Raw genomic sequence first — 24,290 nt, 5'->3', positions numbered from 1 at the left:
GGTCGGCATAAATGGTGGCGCAGCGGTAGAGTTGCTGCCTTATGCCCCTGTCCCACTTAGGAAACCTGAACGGAAACCTCTGGAGACTTTGCGCCCCACCCAAGGTTTCCGTGCGGTTCCCGGAGGTTGCAGGTGGTTGCTGGAGGTTGCAGGTAGTGGAAGCAGGTAGGGAGACTGACAAGAACCTCCGGGAACCGCACGGAAACCTTGGGTGAGGCGCAAAGTCTCCAGAGGTTTCCGTTCAGGTTTCCTAAGTGGGACAGGGGCATTACAGCGCCAGAGACCCGGGTTCAATTCTGACTGCGGGTGCTGTCTGTACAGAGTTTGTACGTTCTCCCTGTGACCTCGTGGGTTTTCTACGGGGGCTCCGGTTTCCTCCCACACTCCAAAGACGTGCAGGCTTGTAAAATTGTCCCTAGTGTGTAGGATAGGGTTAGTATCGTTGGTTGGTGCCGACAGCCTGGCTTTTAATACGTTATATAAAAGTTGAAAACACAAAGTGCTAGAGGAGATGTCAGCGGGTCAGGTAGCATCTGTGGAGAGTATGGACAGATGATGTGTAGGGTTGGGGCCCTTCTTCCCCTTCTGCAGTTGGGGAGGTCAGAGGGAGAAAGCTAACTTTAACCAACAACTTTTTGGTCTGGAGAAGGATCTTGACCCAGAAAATCATTGATCCATGTTCTCCAGTGATGCTGCCTGACCTGCTGAGTTACCTGTCCTCTGGGTGGGCAGGAACTGCAGATGCAGATTTAAACCGAAGATAGCTACAAAAAGCTGGAGTAAATCAGCGGGACAGGCAGCATCTGTGGAGAGAAGGAATGGGTGACGTTTTGGGTCGAGACCCTTCTTCAGACTGTGTCCTGGGGTGGGAGATTGCAACCTTCACGTGGTCCGCCCTGTTTTGACGAATGTAATCAACCTGGCGTGCACAATCAAATAAGATCAAATAGAACAAGTTGTCCTATAACTTTAGGCTGTGCACGCCATACGCAAGAAGAAGAAGAAGTCTGTGTCCTTTAAAGAGCATCTGCAGTTCCTTGGTTTTAATTTCCAATCTCTCCTGCATTTGAAGAGGTTTCATTTTACACCCTCGGCACTCTCTGTTCTCACACCTTTTGTTCTGGCACCGTTGATTTTATCTTGTCTCTAACTCTGCTTTCTTACAGAGCACAGATATTCGTGTGTTAAATTTCACCTGCCATACAACTGTTCATGCAACCAAGCATACGAGTGTTTTTTTTTTCTCTGGAGTCTATCACTATCTTCCCTGATCTTTGGTCATTTCTGAGTTGGATATCACGTGTGAAACTTGAGATTTGTGCCCTGCTCACAAAAGGACAAACACTCAGATAAGGAAGTTTGGACATGGCACGATTCTAGGGCGGCACCATTACATGCTAGAGAGACACAAAATGCTGGAGTAACTCAGCGGGACAGGCAGCATCGCTGGAGAGAAGGAATGGGTGACGTTTCACTCCTCCCTCACTCTCAATCTGAAGAAGGGTCTCGATCCGAAACGTCATCCATTCCTTCTCCCCAGAGATGCTGCCTGACCCGCGGAGTTTATGCCCCTGTCCCACTTAGGAAACCTGAACGGAAACCTCTGGAGACTTTGCGCCCCACCCAAGGTTTCCGTGCGGTTCCCGGAGGTTTTTGTCAGCCTCCCTACCTGCTTCCACTACCTGCCACCTCCGGCAACCACCTGCAACCTCCGAGAATCGCACGGAAACCTTGGGTGGGGCGCAAAGTCTCCAGAGGTTTCCGTTCAGGTTTCCTAAGTGGGACAGGGGCATAACGCCTGCATTTAGTGTCCATCTTCTGTGCAAACCAGCATCTGCAATTCCTTCCTACCATTCCATATTTCTCCTTTCAGACAAATAACTCTCCTATTTAATTTTTATTAAAATATGTATTTTAATTCATTTAAAAATATATATATATATATATTGTTGTTTTAGTCAAATAGACAACAAACCCTCCACTTCTTTAGAAGATTGTGTAGTTTGGGTGTGTCCCGATCCTGGCCTCTCTCCACTGGCTCCCGGTGCGGTTCCGAATAAATTTCAAGATCCTTCTCTATGTTTACAAAGCCCTTAACGGCCTTGTCCCCACCTACATCAAAAGTCTGTTTACCCACCACACCAACTCCAGGTCCCTCAGATCGGCCGACTTGGGGTTACTGAATATCCGGCGGTCTAGGCATAAGCTCAGGGGCGACGGTGCCTTTGCGATTGCTGCTCCTAGACTGTGGAACAGCATCCCCCTTCCTATCAGAACTGCCCCCTCCATCGACTCTTTTAAGTCGAGACTTAAAACTCATCTTTACTCTCAAGCCTTTCTTGACGTCCTCTGAGGGAGGGCTATATGTATGTATTTATGTATGTACTTAATCTATGAACCAATGTTGTATAACGTTAGTACCTCCACCAATGTAAAGCACTTTGGTCAACGAGAGTTGTTTTTTAAATGTGCTATAGAAATAAAAGTGACTTGACTTGACTTGACGATGTTACAGGGGGTGGAGAGGGTATTGACTAGTTGCATCACGGACTGGTTCAACAACTCAAATGCCGGACACTGCCCAGACCATAATGGGAACTGACCCTCCCCACCATCGATCGGATCTACAGGAAGCTCTGCCTTAAAAAAAAGCCGCCAGCATCATGAGAGACCCACACCACCCTGGCCATGCTCTGATTACATACTGGTTTGTTCTTCTTCAAACCAGCACCTACAGTTCCTTCCTACACATGCTCTGAGTTTGCTACTCTCATTGAGAAGAAGGCGCAGGTGGCTTTAAATCATGACATCCAAATTCAAGCACAGCTTCTCAACAACCTTCTTGTAATTTAGGGCAACATTGTGGCACAGTGGAGACCTGGGTTCGATCCTGACTACGGGTGCTGTCTGATCGGAGTTTACACGTTCTCCCTGTGACCACGTGGGTTTTCTCCTGGTGCTCTGGTTTCCTCCCACACTCCAAAGACGCGCAGGTTTGTAGGTTAATTGGGCACTGTGAATTGCCCATAGTGTGTGTGGAGTGGATCAGAAAGTGGGATAATGTAGAACGGGCCGGAAATAGTATATGGGCGACCATTGGTTGGCTCACACTTGTTGGGCCGAAGGGCCTATTTACACGCTGTATCTCCAAACTAAGTTAAACCATCAAGCTCTTGAACGCTACATTACACTAACCTATGAGCAAAAGGACAAAGTGCTGGAGTAACTCAGCGGGTCAGGCAGCATCCCCGGAGAACATGTATAGGTGATGTTTCTGGACCAGGATAGATCAGGAGGGAGAGGAGTGGGGTTATCCAGAATTGGAGAACTCAATTTTCGTAGGGTTGTAAGCTGCCCAAGTGGAGGTGCTGTTGCCCCAGTTTGTGTGTGGCCTCACTCTGTCAGTGGAGGTGGCCAAGGGCAGAGAGGTGGTTATGGGAATGGGGAGATGGTCAAAGTAGCTTACCTGGGTCCCAGCTACACGCATGGTTTAGTTTGGGACGTTAAACAGATCGTTCCTCTCTCCACATCACCTGCAATCTTCGTGACAATCTCCACCCTTCTCCCTCTCCCATGACTCATCCTTTTGAATGAATCATAATTCATCCCACCCTCCTTACCTGGATCCACCTATCCCATAGACAGACACAAAATGCTGGAGTAACTCAGCGGGTCAGGCAGCGTCTCTCAAGGGAAGGAATAGGTGACGTTTCTGGGTCGCGAGAAAGGTTCCTTATCCCCAGAGATGCTGCCTGACCCACTGAGGTACTCCAGCCTTTTGTGTCTCTCTTCACTAAAGCCTTGCCTGTCCATTTCCCACAACAGATAGCACTCTGGTAGGTTCGTATTTTGCGAAATACTAGAAGGGTGTTGGCTCATTTGGATTGGCATCTGTGCCTTGTACTTGGAAAGTGTTAACCTGAAGACACTATGATTGTCTAAACGTAACCGTATTATGAATGCAAAGAAAAGGCATGTGCTGCTTTTAATATTTCTGTGTGTGTGTGTGTGTGTGTGTGTGTGTGTGTGTGTGTGTGTGTGTGTGTGTGTGTGTGTGTTGTGTGTGTGTGTGTGTGTGTGTATATATGTGTGTGTGTGTGTGTGTGTGTGTGTGTGTGTGTGTGTGTGTGTGTGTGTGTGTGTGTGTGTGTGTGTGTGTGTGTGTGATGAATGGAGTATGTAAGAAGGAACTGCAGATGCTGGTTTAAACCGAAGATAGACACAAAAAGCCGGAGTAACTCAACGGAACAGGCGGCATCTCTGGAGAGAAGGAATGGGCGACGTTTCGGGTCGAGACCATTCCTCAGACCGAAGAAGGTTCTGAGGAAGGTTCTCCAGAGATGCTGCCTTGCCTCCATCTTCGGTTTAAACAAGCATCTGCAGTTCCTTCCAAGGAAAAAGGGTCTCAACCCGAAACGTCACCCATTCGCTCTCTCCAGAGATGTTGCCTATCCCATTTTGTGTCTATCTGCACTGACCCACTGCAGTTCTTTGGTGCTACATGCTGATAATCAGTGATGTTTAATGTCCTAAGAGCAAGTAATATTACAAATCCTATCCTACTGGGGGAGCGCCGGGAACTTCATTACTTTAGTTATAATTCACAAATAAAATTCATTCATAACATAAGATAGACACAAAAAGCTGGAGTAACTCAGCGGGACAGGCAACATCTCTGGAGAACGTGGATAGGTGACGATTCGGGTCGGGACTGTTCTAAAGCACTTGATGTACTTTTTTAAATTAACTAATAATTGCCACGTCCCTCTCTGTCTGTGGGAGCTGATGGTTCAATTTACAGACATGCAGAACCGGCAGGACCAGCTGGGTGAGAGGAGATCTGCAGTGTTTGCAAACTGGGGCCCTCGTTCCATTTGACGGTGCGTTGAGAAATCCTGCTGCTGGGTGACTAGTTAGGCGAGGGGTGTGTACACCAGCTGTGAGAGTGAGCAGAGAGGGCAAAACCCAGGGTTAGAAAGGTCAGACGAAAGCCCCAGGTTAAGGTGTGCCTTATCTCAGCACTTCTCACTGTCTGCAACAGCCGCACCCAGCACAACAGCCCTGGAATGTCACTGTTCACCGCCTAATCTGGTAGTCGCCACCAAAGATATCTTTGCTCGCCACAGGGCAGTTGTTTAGTTTAGAGATACAGCACAGAGACAGGCCCTTCGGCCCACCGGGTCCGTGCTCGGACCAGCGATCCCCTCACATTTAACACTATCCTTCTCCTGCACCCACTAGGGACAGTTTTTACATTTGCCAAGGCAATTAACCTACAAACCTGGACGTCTTTGGAATGGAGACAGCGTGGGTCAGGGAGGAGACAACATGTTTGGCAACTCCCAACATCAGCAGCTCCTCCGTTTAAACCCGGATCTTACCGCAGAATGGTTGAACTTGGATCTTCAACGTACAAGGTAGAAGGTACAGGAGCCTGAAATCTGCAACATCCAGCTTCAGGAATAGCAACTCCCCGACAGCCATCAGGCTATTAAACTCAACTGAAACAAAAATCTGAACTTTAATAGCCTATTGCACTTTATATGTATATATATATTCAATAGTATATGGACACACTGATCTGTTCTGTATTTATTTATGCCTACTATATTCTGTTGTGCTGAAGCAATGCAAGAATTTCATTGTCCTATCTGGGACACATGACAATAAACTCACTTGTACTTGAACTACAAGGCCCACCATGGTTAACTCACTCCAGCCTTCATGTAATCCCCATCACTTTGGTCCTTCTCTTTCAAGAATCAAGAGTGCTTAATTGTAAGTGGTGGCGCAGCGGTAGAGTTGCTGCCTCACAGCGCCAGAGACCCGGGTTCGATCCTGACCATGGGTGCTGTCTGTACGGAGTTTGTACGTTCTCCCCGTGACCCACACTCCAAAGACGGTCAGGTTTGTAGGTTAATTGGCTTCGGTAATATTGTAAATTGTCCCTAGTGTGTGTAGGATAGTGTTAGTGTGCGGGGATCGTTGGTCGGTGTGGGTTCGGTGGGCCGAAGGGCCTGTTTGCACTCTGTATCTCTAAACTAAACTAAACACCTGCTAGTATGGCTCACCTGAAGCCTCCCGAAGAACAGTCAGGGATAGGCAACAAACACTGGTCTCCACGACAACCTGAAAAGAGAACAAAAAAAAAACATTTCGGCCAACGCCTTCAGTCTCCACTGTCCCGTTAACCTGGTGACATCTCACACCCGCCCCACACACACACACACACACACTCCCTCTCTCTGACCTCTTCCAGAGTCTGAACTCATCTCCCTCATCCTCACCAAGCTACCACACATCACCCTGACTAACTTCCAGCCCCTACACCTCTCCCTCTCTACCCCTCTCCCCTACACCTCTCCCTCGCTGTAACCTTAGTTTAGTTGAGTTTAGTTTAGCGCGGAAACAGGCCCTTCAGCCCACCGAGTCCACGCCGATCAGCGATCCGCGCACAATTCACGGCCTCTGCCGAGTTTGCCCTTGACTCATACTCGCAGCATGGTCGTCACGAGGTCGTAGGAGACCGTAGGTAGGTCGTAGGTAGGCCGTGAAGCTAGTCACAGGTACTCGTGGCATCAAGTAGGTCGGGGCGTTTTTCTAGCCTGATGAAAAATGTCCACGAGTAAAAAAGGTCGTGAATTAAGTCGTGAAAGTGGGACTGGCCCTTAGCGCCCACCTGGGAAAATGTACATTTATACCAAGCCAATTCATCTACAGACCTGCACGTCTTTGGAGTGTGGGAGGAAACCGGAGCACCCGGGGAAAATCCCACGCAGGTCACGGGGAGAACGTACAAACTCCGTACAGACAGCACCCGTAGTCAGGATTGAACCCGGGTCTCCGGAGCTGTACCTCTGCGCCATCCGTCCTGCCGTAAAACTCTCCCCATTCACCTCTCCCTCTCTGAGACCATTCTAATGTTGGAATACCATATTTATTTTTGCACTAGCTGTTGTACTTGTGAGTCAAAAGAAGGGTCCCAATCTGAAATGTTGCCTGACCATGTCCTCCAGAAATGTTGCCTGACCCACTCAGTTACTCCAGCTCCTTGCCTGTTTTTTTTTGTAAACCAGCATCTGCAGTTCCATATATCTCTGTAGTAGTTTAGTTTAGAGATACAGCGTGGAAACAGGCCCTTCGGCCCGCCGGGTCCATCTGTGCCGACCAGTGATCCCCGCACATTAACACTATCCTACACCCACTCGGGACAATTTTACACTTGTGCCAAGCCAATTAACCTACAAACCTGCACGTCTTTGGAGTGTGGGAGGAATCCCACGCAGGTCACGGGGAGAACATACAACCTAACTCTGTACAGACAGCACCCGTAGTCAGGATCGAACCCGGGTCTCCGGCGCTGCAAGGCTCTGCAAGGCAGCAACTCTACCCGCTGCGCCACTTGTGTATGGCTACTGGAGGGCAAAGGTTTTCGTTTACTGTATCTCGGTACCCACAACAATAAAACTCCCACACAATGGAACAGTTGGCAGTGCTAGTGGCCTCACAGCAACGGAGACCCGGGTTCGACCCTGACCTCGGGTGCTGTCTGTGTGGAGTTTGCACGTTCTCGCATGGGTTTGCTCCGGTTTCCTCCCGCGTCTAGAGGAATGAAAAGGACAAATGAATGGAAGGTATGAAAAGAAGACATCAAAGCCAGCACCGATGATCAAGGAAATGGGCCATTGCCGGCTCCATCTTTCCTTCCACATTTTCATCCCCCAAGTTTCCCACTGATAGACACAAAATGCTGGAGTAACTCAGCGGGACAGGCAGCATCTCTGGAGAGAAGGAATGGGTGACATTTTCAAGTTCAAGTGAGTTTATTGTCATATGTCCCTGTATAGGACAATGAAATTCTTGCTTTGCTTCAGCACAACAGAACATAGTAGGCATTGACTACAAAACAGATCAGTGTGTCCATATACCATAATATAAATATATACACACATGAATAAATAATTTTGGGTCGAGACCCTTCTTCACTCCTCTTCTACAAGTCTGAAGAAGGGTCTCGACCCGAAATGTGTTACCTATCCATTTTCTCCAGAGATGCTGCCTGGCCCGCTGACTTACCCCAGCGTTTTAGATGTTAGAGTTAGATGTTTTAGAGTTAGATGTGGCCCTTGTGGCTAAATGTATCAGGGGGTATGGAGAGAAGGCAGGTACAGGATACTGAGTTGGATGATCAGCCATGATCATATTGAATGGCGGTGCAGGCTTGAAGGGCCGAATGGCCTACTCCTGCACCTATTTTCTATGTTTCTATGTTTTGTGTCTCCAGTATGTATGCATATCTGTTGTGCTGATACAGGTAAGAATGTAATTGTTCCATCTAGTGACAGATGACGAGACACTCTTGTCTCTCTTGAATCTTTGTGTCTTTCACAAGATTTAATATTCCTGTCTGGTGCCGCAAATTAATGCATTTCCCCGGGGCGCTGAGCGATCAGGATACGAGTGGAGAACAGGGTTTGTACTGTCAGGTTGTGGGCGTGAAGTTTAAAAGGTGGGATTCAGCATGGGTGTGGCTCTGTCCAACCCCTGTCCTCACTGTATAAGAAGGAGGGAGGCAGGTACCGTGGCCACTGAGCATCTAGAGCGAAGTTTGGACTAGACACTGCCTTCCTCCTGAAGTCCTCCTTTAGTCACCAGCAGCAACATGTCTCATCAAAGGTCAGTAACCAGCTACAGCACCATCGGTGGTTCCAACCGGCTTTCCAGCAAGCTGCCACGGTACTCTAGTGTGTCTATGCAGGGCTACAGTTCCCGGCCGCGGGCCAGCGGCTCCACCATGAGCTACAGAGGCGGCAGCGGTCTGGGTCTGGGTCTGGGTCTGGGTCTGGGCTCCGGTGTTGGTCTTGGCTCAAGCCATGCTTCCAGCTCCTTCTCCATCATGCCAGGCGGCTGTGTCATCAACAACGAGAAGGGCACCATGCAGGAACTCAACGACCGTCTCGCCAGGTATCTGGAGAAGGTCCGCACACTCGAGCAGTCCAACAAGGAGCTGGAGATACAGATCCAGGCGCTCGGCTCCACCAACAACTACGAAGGCTTCGACTGGTCCACTTACAACTGCGCGGTCAGACCTCTGCAACAGCAGGTACGTACAAAGGCGGCGGGAACTATGATAGATTAGAGATACAGCGGTGAAACAAGCCCTTCAGCCCACCGACCAGCAATCCCCGCACACCAACACTATCCCCCACCCCCCCCCCCCCCCCCCCCCCCCCACACACACACACACACACACACACACACACACACGCACACACAAGGGACACTTTCCATTTATACCAAAGCCAATTAACCTACAATCCTGCAAGTCTTTGGAGTGTGGGAAGAAACCGGAGCACCCGGGATAAACCCACGCGGTCACGACGAGAACGTACAAACTCTGTACAGACAGCACTACCCTTCCATATCTCTAGTCTGAAGAAGGGTCTCGACCCGAAACGTCACCCATTCCTTCTCTCCAGAGATGCTGCCTGTCCCGCTGAGTTACTCCAGCATTTTGTGTCTATCTTTGGAGGAACTCAGCGGGTCAGGCAGCATCTGTGGAGAGGAATGGGCAGACCAAGTTTGGGGTGGGGACCTCAGTCAGATTCAGATTCAGATTCAAACTTCAGTCTAAAGACACTATCCCACCTATGCCCCCCACCCCCTCTTCTTTTCCTTGCCCCCTGTTCCCTTGCAAGTAAAGTCTATTCTTCTAACGTAGGTTTCTGTTTCTTATCGCCATGTGTTCCCAAGTCAAGACGTATATAACCATTTAACAATTACAGCACAGAAACAGGCCATCTCGGCCCCTACAAGTCCGTGCCGAACACTTATTTTCCCCTAGTCTCATCTACCTGCACTCAGACCATAACCCTCCATTCCTTTCCCGTCCACATACCTATCCAATTTATTTTTAAATGATAAAAACGAACCTGCCTGCACCACTTCCACTGGAAGCTCATTCCACACACAGCTACCACTCTCTGAGTAAAGAAGTTCCCCCTCATGTTACCCCTAAACTTTTGTCCCTTAATTGTCAAATCACGTCCTCTTGTTTGAATCTTCCTTACTCACAATGGAAAAATATACCTGTAGCTTTTCAATTGACGGGGCAACACGGTGGCGCAGCGGTAGAGTTGCTGCCTTAACAGTGCCAGGGACAAGGGTTCGATCCTGACTATGGATGCTGTTCGCACATTAATTTTCCCACTGACCGCCTGGGTTTTCTCCGGGGGCTCAGGTTTCCTCCCACATTCCAAAGACGTGCACGTTTGTAAGTTGATTGGCTTCAGTAAAATTGTAAATTGTCCCTGGCGTGTGTAGGATAGGACTAGTGTACGGGGTGGTCGCTGGTCGCTGCCGGATTCCATGGGCTTAAGGGCTTGGTTCCACACTATATGTCTAATGTGCAGTGCAGTGCAGAGCTTTGTTTTACAATACAATACTTAAATCAAACTCAAGTACAATAGGTGAAGAATATCCTTCTCAGCATTACAGTGCATTGTTGAGTGAAGAAGGGTCTCAACCTGAAATATCACCTATTCCTTTTCTCCGGAGATGCTGCCTGTCCCGCTGAGTTACTCCAGCTTTTTATGTCTATCTTCGGTTTAAACCAGCATCTGCAGTTCCTTCCTATACATTATAGCACATCAGTTCAATAGACAAAGTCCACAATGGGGTAGAGGTGAATTGGACGGTATCCTGGCTTATACAAGGGCTGTTCAAAAGCCCGGATAACTGAGGGGAAGAAGTTGTCCCTGAGTCTGGTTGTGGACATTTTCAAGCTTCTGTCCATTTGGTCTGACCACAGTGGGGAGAAGAAGGCTTAAATGTCACCCAAATGTCGCACAAGTGGGACAGGCCTTATCTGGCGCCCTGATCTCCTTATCTGATGCCCTTTAGTTTGTGAAATCCAGGGCAGTTATACACACGCCAATGCAGCCCGTAGATCTGAGCTGGGCATGTAGGCATCTGCGACCTTGACTTCCCACTGAAAATGCTCTCCTCACCCTCCACGTCTCAACCCAGCGGTATGAACATTGACTTCTCTAATTACAAATAACCCCTGCATTCCCCCTCTCTCTCTCTCTCCGCCCCTGCCCCACCCTCGTCATCCTGCTAGTTCCACTGGTCGCATCCACACATCCCTTCATTATCAATGGACCATTGTCGGCACGGTGGCGCAGCGGTAGAGTTGCTGCCTCACAGCGCCAGTGACCCCGGTTCGATCCTGACTACGGGTGCTGCCGCCTGTATGGTGGGTTTTCTCCGGGTGCTCTGGTTTCCTCCCACACTCCAAAGGCATGCAGGTGTGTAGGCTAATTGACTTTTGTATAATAGTAAATTGTCGTGTTAATGTGGATGTGTGTGTGTGTGTGTGTGTCTGTCTGTGTGTGTCTGTGTGTGTGTGTGTGTGTGTGTGTGTGTGTCTGTGTCTGTGTGTGTGTGTGTGTGTCTGTGTGTGTGTCTGTCTGTGTGTGTGTCTGTGTGTGTGTGTGTCTGTGTGTGTGTCTGTGTGTGTGTGTGTCTGTGTCTCTGTCTGTGTGTGTGTGTGTGTGTGTGTGTGTGTGTGTGTGTGTGTGTGTCTGTGTCTGTGTGTGTGTGTGTGTGTGTGTGTGTGTGTGTCTGTGTGTGTCTGTGTCTGTGTGTGTGTCTGTGTGTGTGTGTGTGTGTCTGTGTGTGTCTGTGTCTGTGTGTGTGTCTGTGTGTGTGTGTGTGTGTGTCTGTGTGTGTGTATGTGTGTGTGTGTGTGTGTGTGTGTGTGTGTGTGTGTATGTGTGTGTGTGTGTGTGTCTGTGTGTGTGTGTGTGTGTATGTGTGTGTGTGTGTGTGTGTGTATTGTGCGGGGATCGCTGATTAACGCGGACTCTGTGACCTATTTCCACGCTGTGTCTCTAAACTAAACTAAACTGAACTTTGTGGGCTCTGCCTTTCCTTGGTCATTGGCTCCGATTTGCTCTGAAACTTTTCATACCTCGAGCTTCCCTCTCCCCCACTGTCTCTGTCTGCTGAAGGGTCTCGACCCGAAACGGCGTCTATTCCTTCTCTCCAGAGATGCTGCCTGACCCGCTGAGTTACTCCAGCTTTGTGTGTCCACCCGTTTGATTTTCTCTCCAATCTCTCCCAGATCATCAATGCCATGCTGCAGAATTCCCGTATCGCACTGGAGACGGACAATGCCAAACTGGCCGCAGAGGACTTCCAGTGCAAGTAAGTGACCTAGTTCCATTCTTTAAATAAAAAAATCCTATACATTGTAGCGCATCAGTTCCAAAGTCCACTGTCCACAATGAGTCATAGAGTGATACAGTGTGGAAACAGGCCTCTCGGTCCAACTTGCCCACACCGGCCAACATGTCCCAGCTACACCAGTCCCACTTGCCTGAGGTGGAGGTTAATCGGACAGTACTCAAAGGGTTTCGACCCAAAACGCCACCTATTCCTTCTGTCCAGAGATGCCGCCTGTCCCGCTGAGTAACTCCAGCTTTTTGTGTCTATCTTCAGTTTAAACCAGCATCTGCAGTTCCTTCCTGCATCTGTTCCATAGACAAAGTCCAATGTCCACAATGGTGGTGGAGGTGAATCGGGACAGTGCACTGGCTTATAGATGGACTGTTCACAAGCCCGATAACCGAGGGGAAAAAGTCACAATGGTGCAGCGGTAGAGTTGCTGCCTCACAGCGCCAGAGACCCGGGTTCGATCCTGACTACTGGTGCTGTCTGTACGGAGTTTGTACGTTCTCCCCGTGACCGAATGGCCTACTCCTGCACCTGTTGTCTATATTTCTGAGGTGATGGTCTTGTGGTGATGCTTGTCCCCTCTGTTTCAGGTTGCGCACGGAACAGTGTCTCAGGATGTCGGTGGAGGCCGACATAGATGGTCTCCACAATCTGAAGGCCAACTACCTGCATTTGCACGAGAACCTGAATCAAGACATTATCGGGCTGGAGGATGAGATCGCCTTCCTGAAGAAGAACCACGAGGAGGTGAGCGGCCCTGTCAATCGCTGGGATTTAGAGCGGTACAGCGCCAGAGTCCCCGGTTCGATCCTGACCTCGGGTGCTGTCTGTACAGAGTTTGCACGAGTTCTATGTTATCCCGCATTCTGATCCACTTCCTACACACTAGAGGGCAATTAACCTACAAACCTTTGGAATGTGGGAACAAACGGGTGTGAAGGGCCAGGGGGGAGGAAGGCAGGAGAATGGGGTTGAGAGGGAAAGGTTGATTAAATGGCGGAGTTGACTTGATGGGCCGAATGGCCTAATTCTGCTCCCTACCACTGATGAATGTGAAAGCGGAGTATCTGAGTAACGTGACAACTCCACACTGACAGAACCCGAGGTCAGGATTGAACCAGGGTCTCCGACACTGTGAGGCAACAGCCCTACCAGCTGTGTGACTGTGGCAGCAATAAAACAGTGCAATGATACTGTGTTGCCTCCCTGGTGCCTCTACTGAAGGTAGCATGAGGTTCATAAACAACGGAAGGCATAAACAAGGTGAATAGCACAGTAGAGGGAGGGTCCCCACCAGAAACATTGTCTATCCATGCTCTCCAAAGATACTGCCCGACCCTAGACACAAAATGCCGGAGTAACTCAGCGGGACAGGCAGCATCTCTGGAGAGAAGGAATGGGTGACGTTTCGGGTCGAGACCCTTCCGCCTGAAGAAGGGTCTGGTCCCGAAACATCTAGAGGTTCAGTCTCGACCCGAAACGTCGCCCACTCCTTCTCTCCAGAGACGCTGCCTGTCCCGCTGATTTACTCCAGCAATTTGTGTCTATTTTCAATGTAAACCAGCGTCTGCAGTTCCTTGTGTTCAAAAGGGAACTGCAGATGCTGGAATATCGAAGGTACACAAAATTGCTGGGGAAACTCAGCGGATGCAGCAGCATCTATGGAGCGAAGGAAATAGGCGACGTTTCGGGCCGAAACCCTTCTTCAGTCTGGTGGAGACTTCTTCAGTCAGGTGGAGACCAAGGGTCACAAAGTGCTGTGGTAACTCAGCGGGCCAGGCGGTATAAATGTGCAGGAAGGAACTGCAGAAGGTACACAAAATTGCTGGGGAAACTCAGCGGGTGCAGCAGCATCTATGGAGCGAAGGAAATAGGCGACGTTTCGGGCCGAAACCCTTCTTCAGTCTGAAGCTTCCTGGGACCTCCTGATGGCCAGTTCCACCACTTCCCAGCTGTTGTCCTATTGCAATGCCGGACCAGGCAAATAGAGAGCTGGCGAAGGTATCAGGGGTTGCAGCTTCGACCGCCTGCTCAGGCAGTGAATTTTGGACCCACTCCACTCTTTAGATGGGGAACAATTATTTCATGGAATCCTTCGCAGATCTTGGTCACAACTTTCCTTGCGGAGTTTGGTGGCACAGCGGTAGAGTTGCTGCCTCGCAGCGCCAGAGATCCAAGATCGATCCTGACCATGGGTGCTGTCTGTACGGAGTTTGTCTGTTCTCCCCGTGTGGGTTGTCACCGGATGCTCGGGTTTCCTCCCACACTCCAAACACCTACGGGTTTGTAGGTTATTTGCCTACGGTAAAAAAATGTCCCTTGTGTGTAGGATAGTGCTCGGGTATGGGGAGAAGGCAGGAGAATGGGGGGAGAGAGTGGGGAGGGAGAGTGGGGGGGGGGGAGAGAAGTGGAAGAGTGGGTAGGGAGGGGTAGGGGGAGTGGTGGAAGAGGGACAGGGGGGAAGGGGACGGAGGGAGAGAGGGAAGGGGGTGGGGGAGAGAGGGATGGGGTGGGAGGAGGAGGTGGAGGAGAGGGAGAGGGGTGAGGAGAGGGAGATGGAGAGGGGGAGGAGAGAGGGGAGGGGGAGAGAGGTGTGGGGGAGATGGGGTACCACCTCCAGTTTAAATTCTATTTGGAATATTTTGGAGGATCAAGAAACCAAGAACCAAGAATGGGGTTGAGAGGGAAATATAGATCAGCCAAGATTGGATGGTGGAGTAGACTTGATGGACCAAATGGCCTAATTCTACACCTATCATTTATGAACTTATGAAGTTACTGTTTGGGGTGATCGCTGGTCGGCACGGACTCGGTGGGCTGAAGGGCCTGTTTCCGTGCTGTATGTGTAGACTGAACTAAACTAGAGGTTCAGCACGTGCAGCGATGTTACACAGACATGGATGGAGGGATTCACTGGGGGTGGTCCTGACCCTGCCTCTGTTTCCATCTCTTTCAGGAGCTCAGGCTGCTGCGGCAACAGAAGACACAGGACATAGAAGTGCAGGTGGACTCCGAACCAACTGAGAACTTGGATCAGATCCTGGCTGATCTCAGGGAGAAGTACTCCAAGCAAGCCTGTGACAACAAGGCAGCCATGGATGGATGGTACCAGCAGCAGGTAAGGATTAGACTGGCTGTTCACAACAGCTCAACCTCCACGATGCCCAAGCACTGCTCCATCTGGTGTGAGACTCCCTGAGGGAGGACACGGGGTTGTGGAGGGTGGGTTGTCCACTGTGGCAGCTGGAGCTTCCTAACTGGGCATCTCCTGTCCGGCCCACGGCCTCACCACCCTCTCCCAGACTCCTGTATCCCGCAGACGCTCCGACTCAACCACAGGCTCCTGGGAAAGGCCGGGATAGAGTGGGATAGAGTGGATATTTCCACTATTGGGAGAGTCTAAGACCAGAGGCCTGGTGGCTCAGTGTCCTTGGATCAAGACTCTGTCCCAACATCCGGACACCATTGTTTACACCCCCTGCCTGGTCTCTAACTCATCATTCATTTTTCAGCTGCAGATTAAAGAAACAACAGTCTTTCAGAACGACCAGGCTCTGGATGGGGTCAAGAATGAGATGTGCCAATATCGACGCCAGTTGCAGGACCTTGACATGGAGTACAGCAGTTTAATTGGATCCGTAAGTGACTTGTGGCAACGTGACATTTACCCCAGAACCGCTAGTCCTGAGCTCACAGAGTGCGGGCAGAGCTGGTGCTACCTGTGTTGGCGACCCTCCAACCACCCCCCCCCCCTCACCCACCCCCCCCCCCTCCCCCACACACTCACCCACACCCACCCTCGCTCACCCCCCTCACCCCACCCCCCCCTCACCCCACCCCCTACCCACACCTCACCCAACCCCCCTCACGCACCCCCCCAATCACCTACCACCCCACCCTCACTCATCCTCCCCCCCCCACCCCCCCTCCCTCACTCACCCCCCTCACTAACCCCCCCCCCCCCCCCTCACCCACCCCCCGGACCTATGGTTGGGAGCAGCCCATTGAGACGGGAGGTCAGACTGACAGAGGTGACCTTGTGCTTTCAGATCAACGCTCTGCAGAACAGCCTGAACCAAATCGAGGGAAATTACGACATGCAGCTTCGGAGTCTGCAGACCAGGATCGCACAGCTGGAGGGAGAACTAGGGAGTATCAGGAATGAGTTGCTACACCAGAACGAGGGGTACGAGAGCCTCCTGAACATCAAGATGCAGCTGGAGGCTGAGATCGCACAATACAGATTGTTGCTGAGCGGAGGGCACTGGTAAGGAGAGATGGGGGAGAGGAGAAGGGGTCAAACACCTGAGCCTAATGTGGCCAAGCAAGTCCCCACCCTCATTCTACACGTTGACCCAAACCCACGTGGAAAATATCCCCTCCTCACACAACAGCAGTGGAGTCAGGCCCTGTCCACGTTCCCGAGTTACTCACCCGAGTTTTCCCCTTGATTCGAACTCGGGGAATTACGGTAATAGCCATTCGCAGGTATTCGGGGCTATTTTTTTTAATTTGTGGACATTTTTCAACATGTTGAAAAAAACGTCCCGACTTACCTGATGCCCCGAGTTCCTACGGCTGCCATTACGAGCCGCTACGAAACATCTACGCACTCCAACGGCCTCCTACGAGCTCGCTACCAACATTCCCCTACATTCCCCGAGTTCGAATCAAGGGGAAAACTCGGGAGAGTTCATGAGTAACTCGGGAAAGTGGGACAGGGCCTTTACAGCACCAGAGACCCAGGTTCGATCCTGACCACGGGTGCTGTCTGTACGGAGTTTGCACGCTCTACCCGTGACCGCGTGGGTTTTCTCCAGGTGCTCCGGTTTCCTCCCACTAAGTTGGAAACATCTAAGGAACGTGGTCCCCTAGTTTACCTTAGTTTAGAGATTCAGTACGGAAACAGACCATTCGGCCCCACTGGGTCCACGCCGACCAGCGATCCTTGTACACTAGCACTATCCTACACACTAGGGACAATTTACAATGACTGGGATCCTGAGTTTAGTTTAGTTTCGAGATATCGCGCAGAAACAGCCCCTTGGCTCACCGAGTCTGCACTGACCAGCGATCCCCGCACACTAGCCCTATCCTACACACACTGGGGACTATCTCCAATTTTACCAAGCCAATTAACCTGCAAACCTGTGCATCTTTGGAGTGTGGGAGGAAACCGGAGCACCCGGGGAAAACCCACGCAGGTCACAATGTCCATACAGACCAGCACACACAGTCAGGATCAAACTCAGGTCTCCAGCGCTGAAATACGACAACTCTAGCCTGTTAATATCACGACACCTGCGTAGTATTTGAGAGGGATTAAGAGTTTTAACATCGCATGCACAGAAAGTAGGAAGACGATTCCTTAAAGCAGGACTTCCATAAAAAGGTGTATTGCTCATTAAGTTTAGCTTTGCTTAGAGATCCAACCCATTAAATCCATGCTGACCATCGATCGATTTAGTCGTCCACTCCCGACACACTAGGGGTAATTGACAGAGGGTGAGTTAACCTACAAAACATGCACGTCTTTGGGATGTGGGAGGAAACCGGAGCACCCGGAGGAAACCCACACGATCACAGGGAGAACGTACAGACAGCACCCGAAGATTGACGCAAATAGCTGGAGTAATTCAACAGGACAGGCAGCATCTCTGCGGAGAAGGAATGGGTGACTTTTCGGGTCGGGGATCTTTGTTCCCGAGGTCGGGACCGAACCCAAGTCTGGGAGGCAGCAGCTCTACTTGCTGTAACAGTCTTGTGATTCTGTAAAAGCAAGGCTGAAACTGGAGGATGTTAGTCGAGGGGTGGGGTGGATAGGGCAGGTATTGGGGGGGGGGGGGGTGGTGCGGGGTTGGGGGGGTGGTAGTGGACAAAGGAAGGATCAATACTCTGTAAGAGAACAACTTTAATAATCACCCTTTTTACTTTTTAGCATCAATACCTCTGGAAGCTCTTCATCGCAAGTTTCACAATCCTATTCCAGTAAGTTTCCAAGTAGGTTGATGCCGAATTTAATAGATACAGCATGGAAACAGACCCTTCGAGTCCCCGCCGACCATCGATCATCCGTTCACCCTAGTTCAATGGTATCCCACTTTCTCATCCGCTCCCTACACACTAGGGGTAATTTACAGAGGGCCAATTAACTTACAAACCCACACGTCTTTGGGATGTGGGAGGAAACCGGAGCACCCGGACGAAACCCACGCAAAAAAAACATCCGAGGTCAGGATCGATCCGGGTCTCAAGCGCTGGGAGGCAACAGCTCCACCCGCTGCGCCACTGTGCCGCCCGGCTCGACTTGTGTAAAGCTCATTGTTTAGCCCAGCCCCATACAAAGCAGGTACCACCGTGACTGACCCTTTCCTGCCCAGCCTGGGGCATGAGAGTAGGGCAGCATGGTGGTGTAGCGGTAGAGTTGCTGCCTTACAGCGCCTGGGCGATCCTGACTATGGGTGCTGTCTGAATGGAGTTTGCACGTTCTCCCCGTGACCTGCGTGGGTTTTTCCCGGGAGCTCCGGTTTCCTCCCACACTCCAAAGACGTACAGGTTTGTAGGTTATTTGCCTTGGTAAAATTGTAAAAAAAAAATCCTAGTGTGTGTAGGACAGTGTACGGGGATCGCTGGTCGGTGCGGTGCAGACTCAGAGGGCCGAAGGGCTTGTTTCCGCGCTGTATCTCTGGTCTAAAATTCTAAAGCACCACCATCTGGCCAATGTGGTCCATGTGAGAGTACCTGGCAGTGATGGCCTCTTCTCCCCTCTCCCATCGGGCAATGGGTATAGAAGTGTGACCACACACACCTCCAGATTCAAGGACTGTTTCTTCCCAGCTGTTATCAGGCAACTGAACCATCCTCTGATCAACGAGCAGTCTTGTCCTACCATCTATCTACCACATTGGATACCTGCGAACAATCTTCAATCGGATTTTAATTGTGCTAAATATTATACCCTTTATCCTGTATCTGAACACTGTGGACCTTAGTTTAGTTTAGTTTATTGCTGTCATGTGTACCAAAGTACAGTGAAAAGCTTTAAAGTTTGCGTTTGATCCAGTCACAGGAAAGACTACACATGATGACAGTCAAGCCTTCCACAGTGTACAGATACAGGATAAAGGGGACAACATTCAGTGCAAAATAAAGTCCAGTGAAGCCCGATTGAAAATAGTTCACCATTCACCAAAGATAGGTCTCCATTGAGGTCGATGGGAGGTCAGGACTGCTGTCTAGCTGATGAGAGGATGGTTCAGTTGCCTGATAGAAACTGAGAAGAAACTGTCCCTGGATCTGGAGGTGCATGTTTTCACACTTCTGTACCATTTGCCTGATGGGAGAGGGGAGAAGAGAGAGTGACCCGGGTAAGACTCATCCTTGATAATGCTGGCTGGCCTGCCCCATTGCTGCCATTGAGTCTGTCTGTGGAGCTGATGCGCTACAATGCTGAGAACTATGTTCTACACTCTGTATCCAAACCTACCTATTGTACTGGAGTTTGGCTTGTTGTATTTGTGGATAGCATTATCTGGTCTGATTGAATAGCAAGCGAGACAAAGCTTTTCACTGAACCACGGGTACATGCGATGATACTAAACCTAAACCAGATGTCTTGAGATGAGTTGCAACGGGTCTATTTAGCGATGAGTTCAATCCGGAATATTCTTTCTTTTGCAGAGGTTCCAGCTTCTTCTGTGATCACGTAAGTTGGATTGATTTTATCCTGACTTTGACACCCCCTTTGGGAAGACAGAGAAGCTGCATTGCCAGAAACCATCGAGAGAGCAGCACACTTAAGACACAAGGATTTGATGCAGTGCTGGCGGATCGCAGCGGGCCATGCAGCATCTGTGGAGGAAATAGACGGGCGACGTTCTAGTCCGGGACCCTTCTGATGGAGTAGAGAGGGAGATAACTGGAAAAATGGGGGTGGGGGCAGGACCAGGCCTGGCAAGTGATGGGTGGACAAGTACTAGTTTCACTGTCGTCCACTTGAGTTCCGCTGATCACCTACCCCACAGCTAACAATGGACCATTGTGGGCTCGGCCTTTCCTTGATCACCATTGCATTCTGCATATCTTTCATTCATTAGCTCCATGTGCCTTCTATATCTCTCGTTTCCCTTTCCCCTGACTCTCAGTCTGAAGAAGGGTCTCGACCCAAAATGTCACCCATTCCTTTTCTCCAGAGATAATAATAATAATAATGGATGGGATTTATATAGCGCCTTTCTAATACTCAAGGAGCTTTACATCGCATTATTCATTCACTCCTCAGTCACACTCGGTGGTGGTAAGCTACTTCTGTAGCCACAGCTGCCCTGGGGCAGACTGACGGAAGCGTGGCTGCCATTCTGCGCCTACGGCCCCTCCGACCACCACCAATCACTCACACACACTCACACACATTCACACACAGGCAAAGGTGGGTGAAGTGTCTTGCCCAAGGACACAACGACAGTATGCACTCCAAGCAGGATTCGAACCGGCTACCTTCCGGTCGCCAGCCGAACACTTAGCCCATTGTGCCATCTGTCGTCCCACGCCTGACCCGCTGAGTTACTCCAGCTCTTTGTGTCTATCTTTAGTGTTGGAAGGCTATGTGTATAAAGGAACTGCAGATGCTGACATATTCATAAGACAGGCACAAAGTGCTGGAATAACTCAGCGGGTCGGGCAGCATCACTGGAGAGAAGGAATAGGTGACTTGTGGGTCAAGATTTTCCATTTAGGACTAAGATGAGGAAAAAAATTCACCCAGAGTTGTGAATCTGTGGAATTCTCTGCTACAGAAGGCAGTGGAGGCCAATTCACTGGATGTATTCAAGAGAGAGTTAGATATAGCTCTCAGGGCTAACAGAATCAAAGGGTATGGGGAGAAAGCAGGAATGGGGTACTGATTTAGGATGATCAGCCATGATCTTATTGAATGGTGATGGTGGCTCCAAGGGCCATATAGCCTACTCCTGCACCTATTGTCTATGTTTCTAAGTTTCTTCAGAAGGGATTGAAGTACAGTTGTTTCTCAGAGTGAGGGGGTTCCAGGAAACGTGTTGCCCAGCCCTGCCTTTTATTCTTATCTTGTCGAGTATATATGATGTGACTATGAAGACTAACATCTTTTTCTTCTCCCTTTTTTTAACAGAACAAAGGTTATCACAGGTAATAAACCTTTCTTCTTATTCCCTCATGTCTCTGTTTGAAAGGATCTGCATGGTGAATGTATTGCATATACTGTAGAACAGGGGGGGGCTGAGCTACAGGGAGAGGTTGAGTAGCCTGGGACTCTATTCCTTGGAGCGCAGGAGGATGAGGAATGATCTTATAGAGGCGCGTAAGATCATGAGAGGAATAGTGGGAAAACGCACACAGTCTTTTGGCCAGAGTAGGGGAATCGAGAACCAAGGGACAGGAGTTTAAGGTAAGAGGGAGAAGATTTAATAGAAATCTGAAAGGTAACTTTTTTACACAAAGAATGGTGGGTGTATGGAAGGAGCTGCTGGAAGAGGTAGTTGGGGCAGGTACTATCGATTGATAAAAATGCATCTCTTGATGCTCCTGAACACATCATCAGTGATGTAACCTGGGGTCATTGGGTGTTTGGGGTCTTTCAACATCAGACACCTTCGCCCAGGCGACCCAGCCGTGGTTGATCAGACCACGACTTGTGTTCAGGTGGCATTCGCTCCTCCCCATGGACCTCCTCTCCTGATCCAGAGCCTTCTCCGCTGCCTCTGTGTTGTTCTTGATGGCTCTTCCCTTCGTCACTCCGTTGATGCCCAGTGCACTCGAGGCTTTGTAGAGCGATTGCCCTACAAAACCTCTGCAGCCAACCTCAATGGGCACAGACATTTGGACATGTACAAGGATAGGGTGGGTTTAAAGGGTTTTGGGCAGGTAGGACAAGTGTGGATGGGGTATGTTGGTCAGTGTGGGCAAGCTGGGCCGAATGGCCTGTTTCCATGTTGTATGATTCAATGACTCGATGATTCTATAACAGTATAGCCCAGGAACAGGCTCTTTGGACCACAATGTTAGTGCCAACAATGATGGCAAGATAAACTAATCTCCTCTGCCTGCATGTGATCCACACCCCTTCATTCCTGCTCTCCAACGCAATTATATTGGGATCATGGCCCAAGAGAAGGCAGCCCAGGGCCATTGGGGAGTCAAGGGACCGCAGTCTGGAGTGAGTGGGAGATATCACACTGGGCTTTTCACCTGGAAGGTCGATCTATTCAAACTGTTACCATCGGCCGACCAGTTCAGAAAAGACACGGCCTGTGAAATGAGGCTTGTCTGATGTTGATAAATCCACCACCAGCCCTTAATGTCCTTCTTGGTAAATCTACAACCTTTATACTGGAGGACAGTGGCTACAGGGGTTATTCGAATTGATCACTTGAAAGATACAGCATGGAAACAGGCCCTTCACCCCACTGAGACTACACTGCCAATCGATCACCCATTCACACTAGTTCTATGGATAGGCATAAAATGCTGGAGTAACTCAGCAGGTCAGGCAGTATCTCTGGTAAACGTGGATAAGTGACGTTTCAAGTCGGGATCCTTCCCCAATCCAGACCCGAAACGTCGTTATCCGTGTTCTCCAGAAATGTTCTCCACGTGCAAACTCCACACAGACAGCGCCTGAGGACAGGATCGAACCTCGGTCTCTGGCGCTGTGAGGCAGCAGCACGACCAGCTACACCACAGCGGTAGAGTTGCTGCCTTACAATGCCAGGGTCATGGGTTCGATCCTGACTGCAGGTGCTGTGCGTGGAGTTTGCACGTTCTCCCTGTGACTGTGTGGGTTTCCTCCAGGTGCTCCGGTTCCCTGCTACATGCCCAAAACGTGCAGGTTTGGAGGTTAATTGCCTTCTGTAAGTTGTAAAATTGTCCCTAGTGTATAGGAGAGTGCTAGTGTACAGGGATCACTAGTCGGCATGGACTTGGTGGGCCGAAGGGCCTGTTTACACACTGTATCTCTAAAGTCTAAAGGTGAAAGAGTGAAGTGTGAAATCTCTCTTTATTTGGTGTCTTTGCAGAAAAGGTGATGTCTCGGCACTAAGGAGAGAGACTGGCCCCGTGGTTCTATCCGAGGCGGTGGACTGAGACCCCCTCACCTGCTCCCCACATCTCCATCTGTTTGCCGGGACCACCACTGGGGTGTCTGGCGTCTCGCGAGCTGCCCCCCTGTGATCTCTGCCCTGTGCTGCTCCCTCTTGTCCCGGGAGGGGCATGGGAAGGAATTTCACCCAGCTGCACACGGACCATTGCCCGATTCAACACTTGGATAGCCACGGAGACGGAGAGGTCCAACCTGTGTCGTCCCCCCCAATTCCACCCCCTCGCTTCAGCTGCTGCTTGTGGCTTTATACGAAACTCGGATAACGCTGGCCCACACCCTCCCACCATCCCCACCCTCCCTCAGGCCACATTTACACTGCAGGAGCTGTCCAAGGTGCTGATCCACACCCTGGCTGTCAGCTGCAACACAACCCTGGATCCAATGCACCTACAGAGTGCTGGAGTCACTCAGCCGGTCAGGCAGCATCTCTGGGGAAACGTGTAGGAAGGAACTGCAGATGCTGGCTTCTGCCGAAGAGAGACACAAAGTGCTGGAGTAACTCAGCCGGTCAGGCAGCATCTAATGAGAACAAAGGCACGTTTGTCCTTTGGTCTGAAGAAGGGTCTCGACCCGGAAAGTCACCCATCCTTTCTCTCCAGAGATGCTGCCTGACCCGCTGAGTTACTCCGGCACTTTGTGTCTATGGCCAGCATCTCTGAAGAACGTGGATGGGTGGTTTTGGATCACGCCCCTTCTTCAGACTGATTTTGGGAGGGGGGGAGAGAAGAAAGCTGTGGAAATGAATGAAGAAAGGGGGAGATCTTTCTTCTCCCACCCCCCCCCCCCCCCTCCTATCCCTCCCCTCCAACATTCAGTCTGAAGAAGGGTCCCGACCCGAAACGTCACCAATCCATGTCCTCCAGAGAAGCTGCCTGGCCCATTGAGTTACTCCGGCGCTTTGTGTCTTTTTGCGCAT

At 50.3% G+C, this 24,290-nt stretch overlaps 2 protein-coding genes across 3 annotated transcripts in view; one reads left to right on the top strand and one right to left on the bottom strand.

The window, feature by feature from the left end:
* The first annotated feature begins 8,571 nt into the window (after positions 1-8,571).
* On the top strand, positions 8,572-23,561 carry LOC116966020 (keratin, type I cytoskeletal 18-like). 2 transcript variants are annotated; one of them, XM_033012145.1, is made up of 10 exons: positions 8,573-9,103; positions 12,128-12,210; positions 12,831-12,987; positions 15,197-15,358; positions 15,753-15,878; positions 16,290-16,507; positions 18,179-18,228; positions 19,921-19,945; positions 21,389-21,405; positions 23,292-23,561. In XM_033012145.1, exons 1-10 carry the CDS (start codon positions 8,663-8,665, stop codon positions 23,312-23,314), a joined length of 1,302 nt encoding a protein of 433 aa, XP_032868036.1. In that variant the 5' UTR covers positions 8,573-8,662; the 3' UTR covers positions 23,315-23,561. The 2 variants fall into 2 exon arrangements, with proteins under 2 accessions (XP_032868035.1, XP_032868036.1); XM_033012144.1 differs by lacking the exon at positions 21,389-21,405 and having other exon boundaries at positions 8,572-9,103.
* The window catches only part of LOC116966021 (keratin, type I cytoskeletal 13-like), a 31,664-nt gene continuing 20,455 nt past the window's right edge, over positions 13,082-24,290 (bottom strand). The window contains exon 8 of the mRNA XM_033012148.1: positions 13,082-13,118. Coding sequence (XP_032868039.1) covers positions 13,090-13,118 — 29 coding nt within the window. The 3' untranslated portion in view covers positions 13,082-13,089. The remainder of the gene's footprint in view (positions 13,119-24,290) is intronic.

The sequence above is a fragment of the Amblyraja radiata genome, chromosome 35 (genome assembly GCF_010909765.2).
Source record: "Amblyraja radiata isolate CabotCenter1 chromosome 35, sAmbRad1.1.pri, whole genome shotgun sequence".
NCBI lineage: Eukaryota > Metazoa > Chordata > Chondrichthyes > Rajiformes > Rajidae > Amblyraja > Amblyraja radiata.
The sequence above is the reverse complement of the archived record's forward strand: the minus strand, read 5'-3'. Positions and strand labels throughout refer to the sequence as shown.

Coding starts and splice junctions, on each gene's coding strand:
- LOC116966020 (XM_033012144.1), top strand. CDS start 8,663: ATGTCTCATCAAAGGTCAGTAACCAGCTACAGCACCATCGGTGGTTCC. Junction 15,879..16,289: donor ACAGCAGTTTAATTGGATCC/GTAAGTGACTTG, acceptor TTGTGCTTTCAG/ATCAACGCTCTGCAGAACAG. Junction 19,946..23,291: donor CCAGCTTCTTCTGTGATCAC/GTAAGTTGGATT, acceptor GTGTCTTTGCAG/AAAAGGTGATGTCTCGGCAC.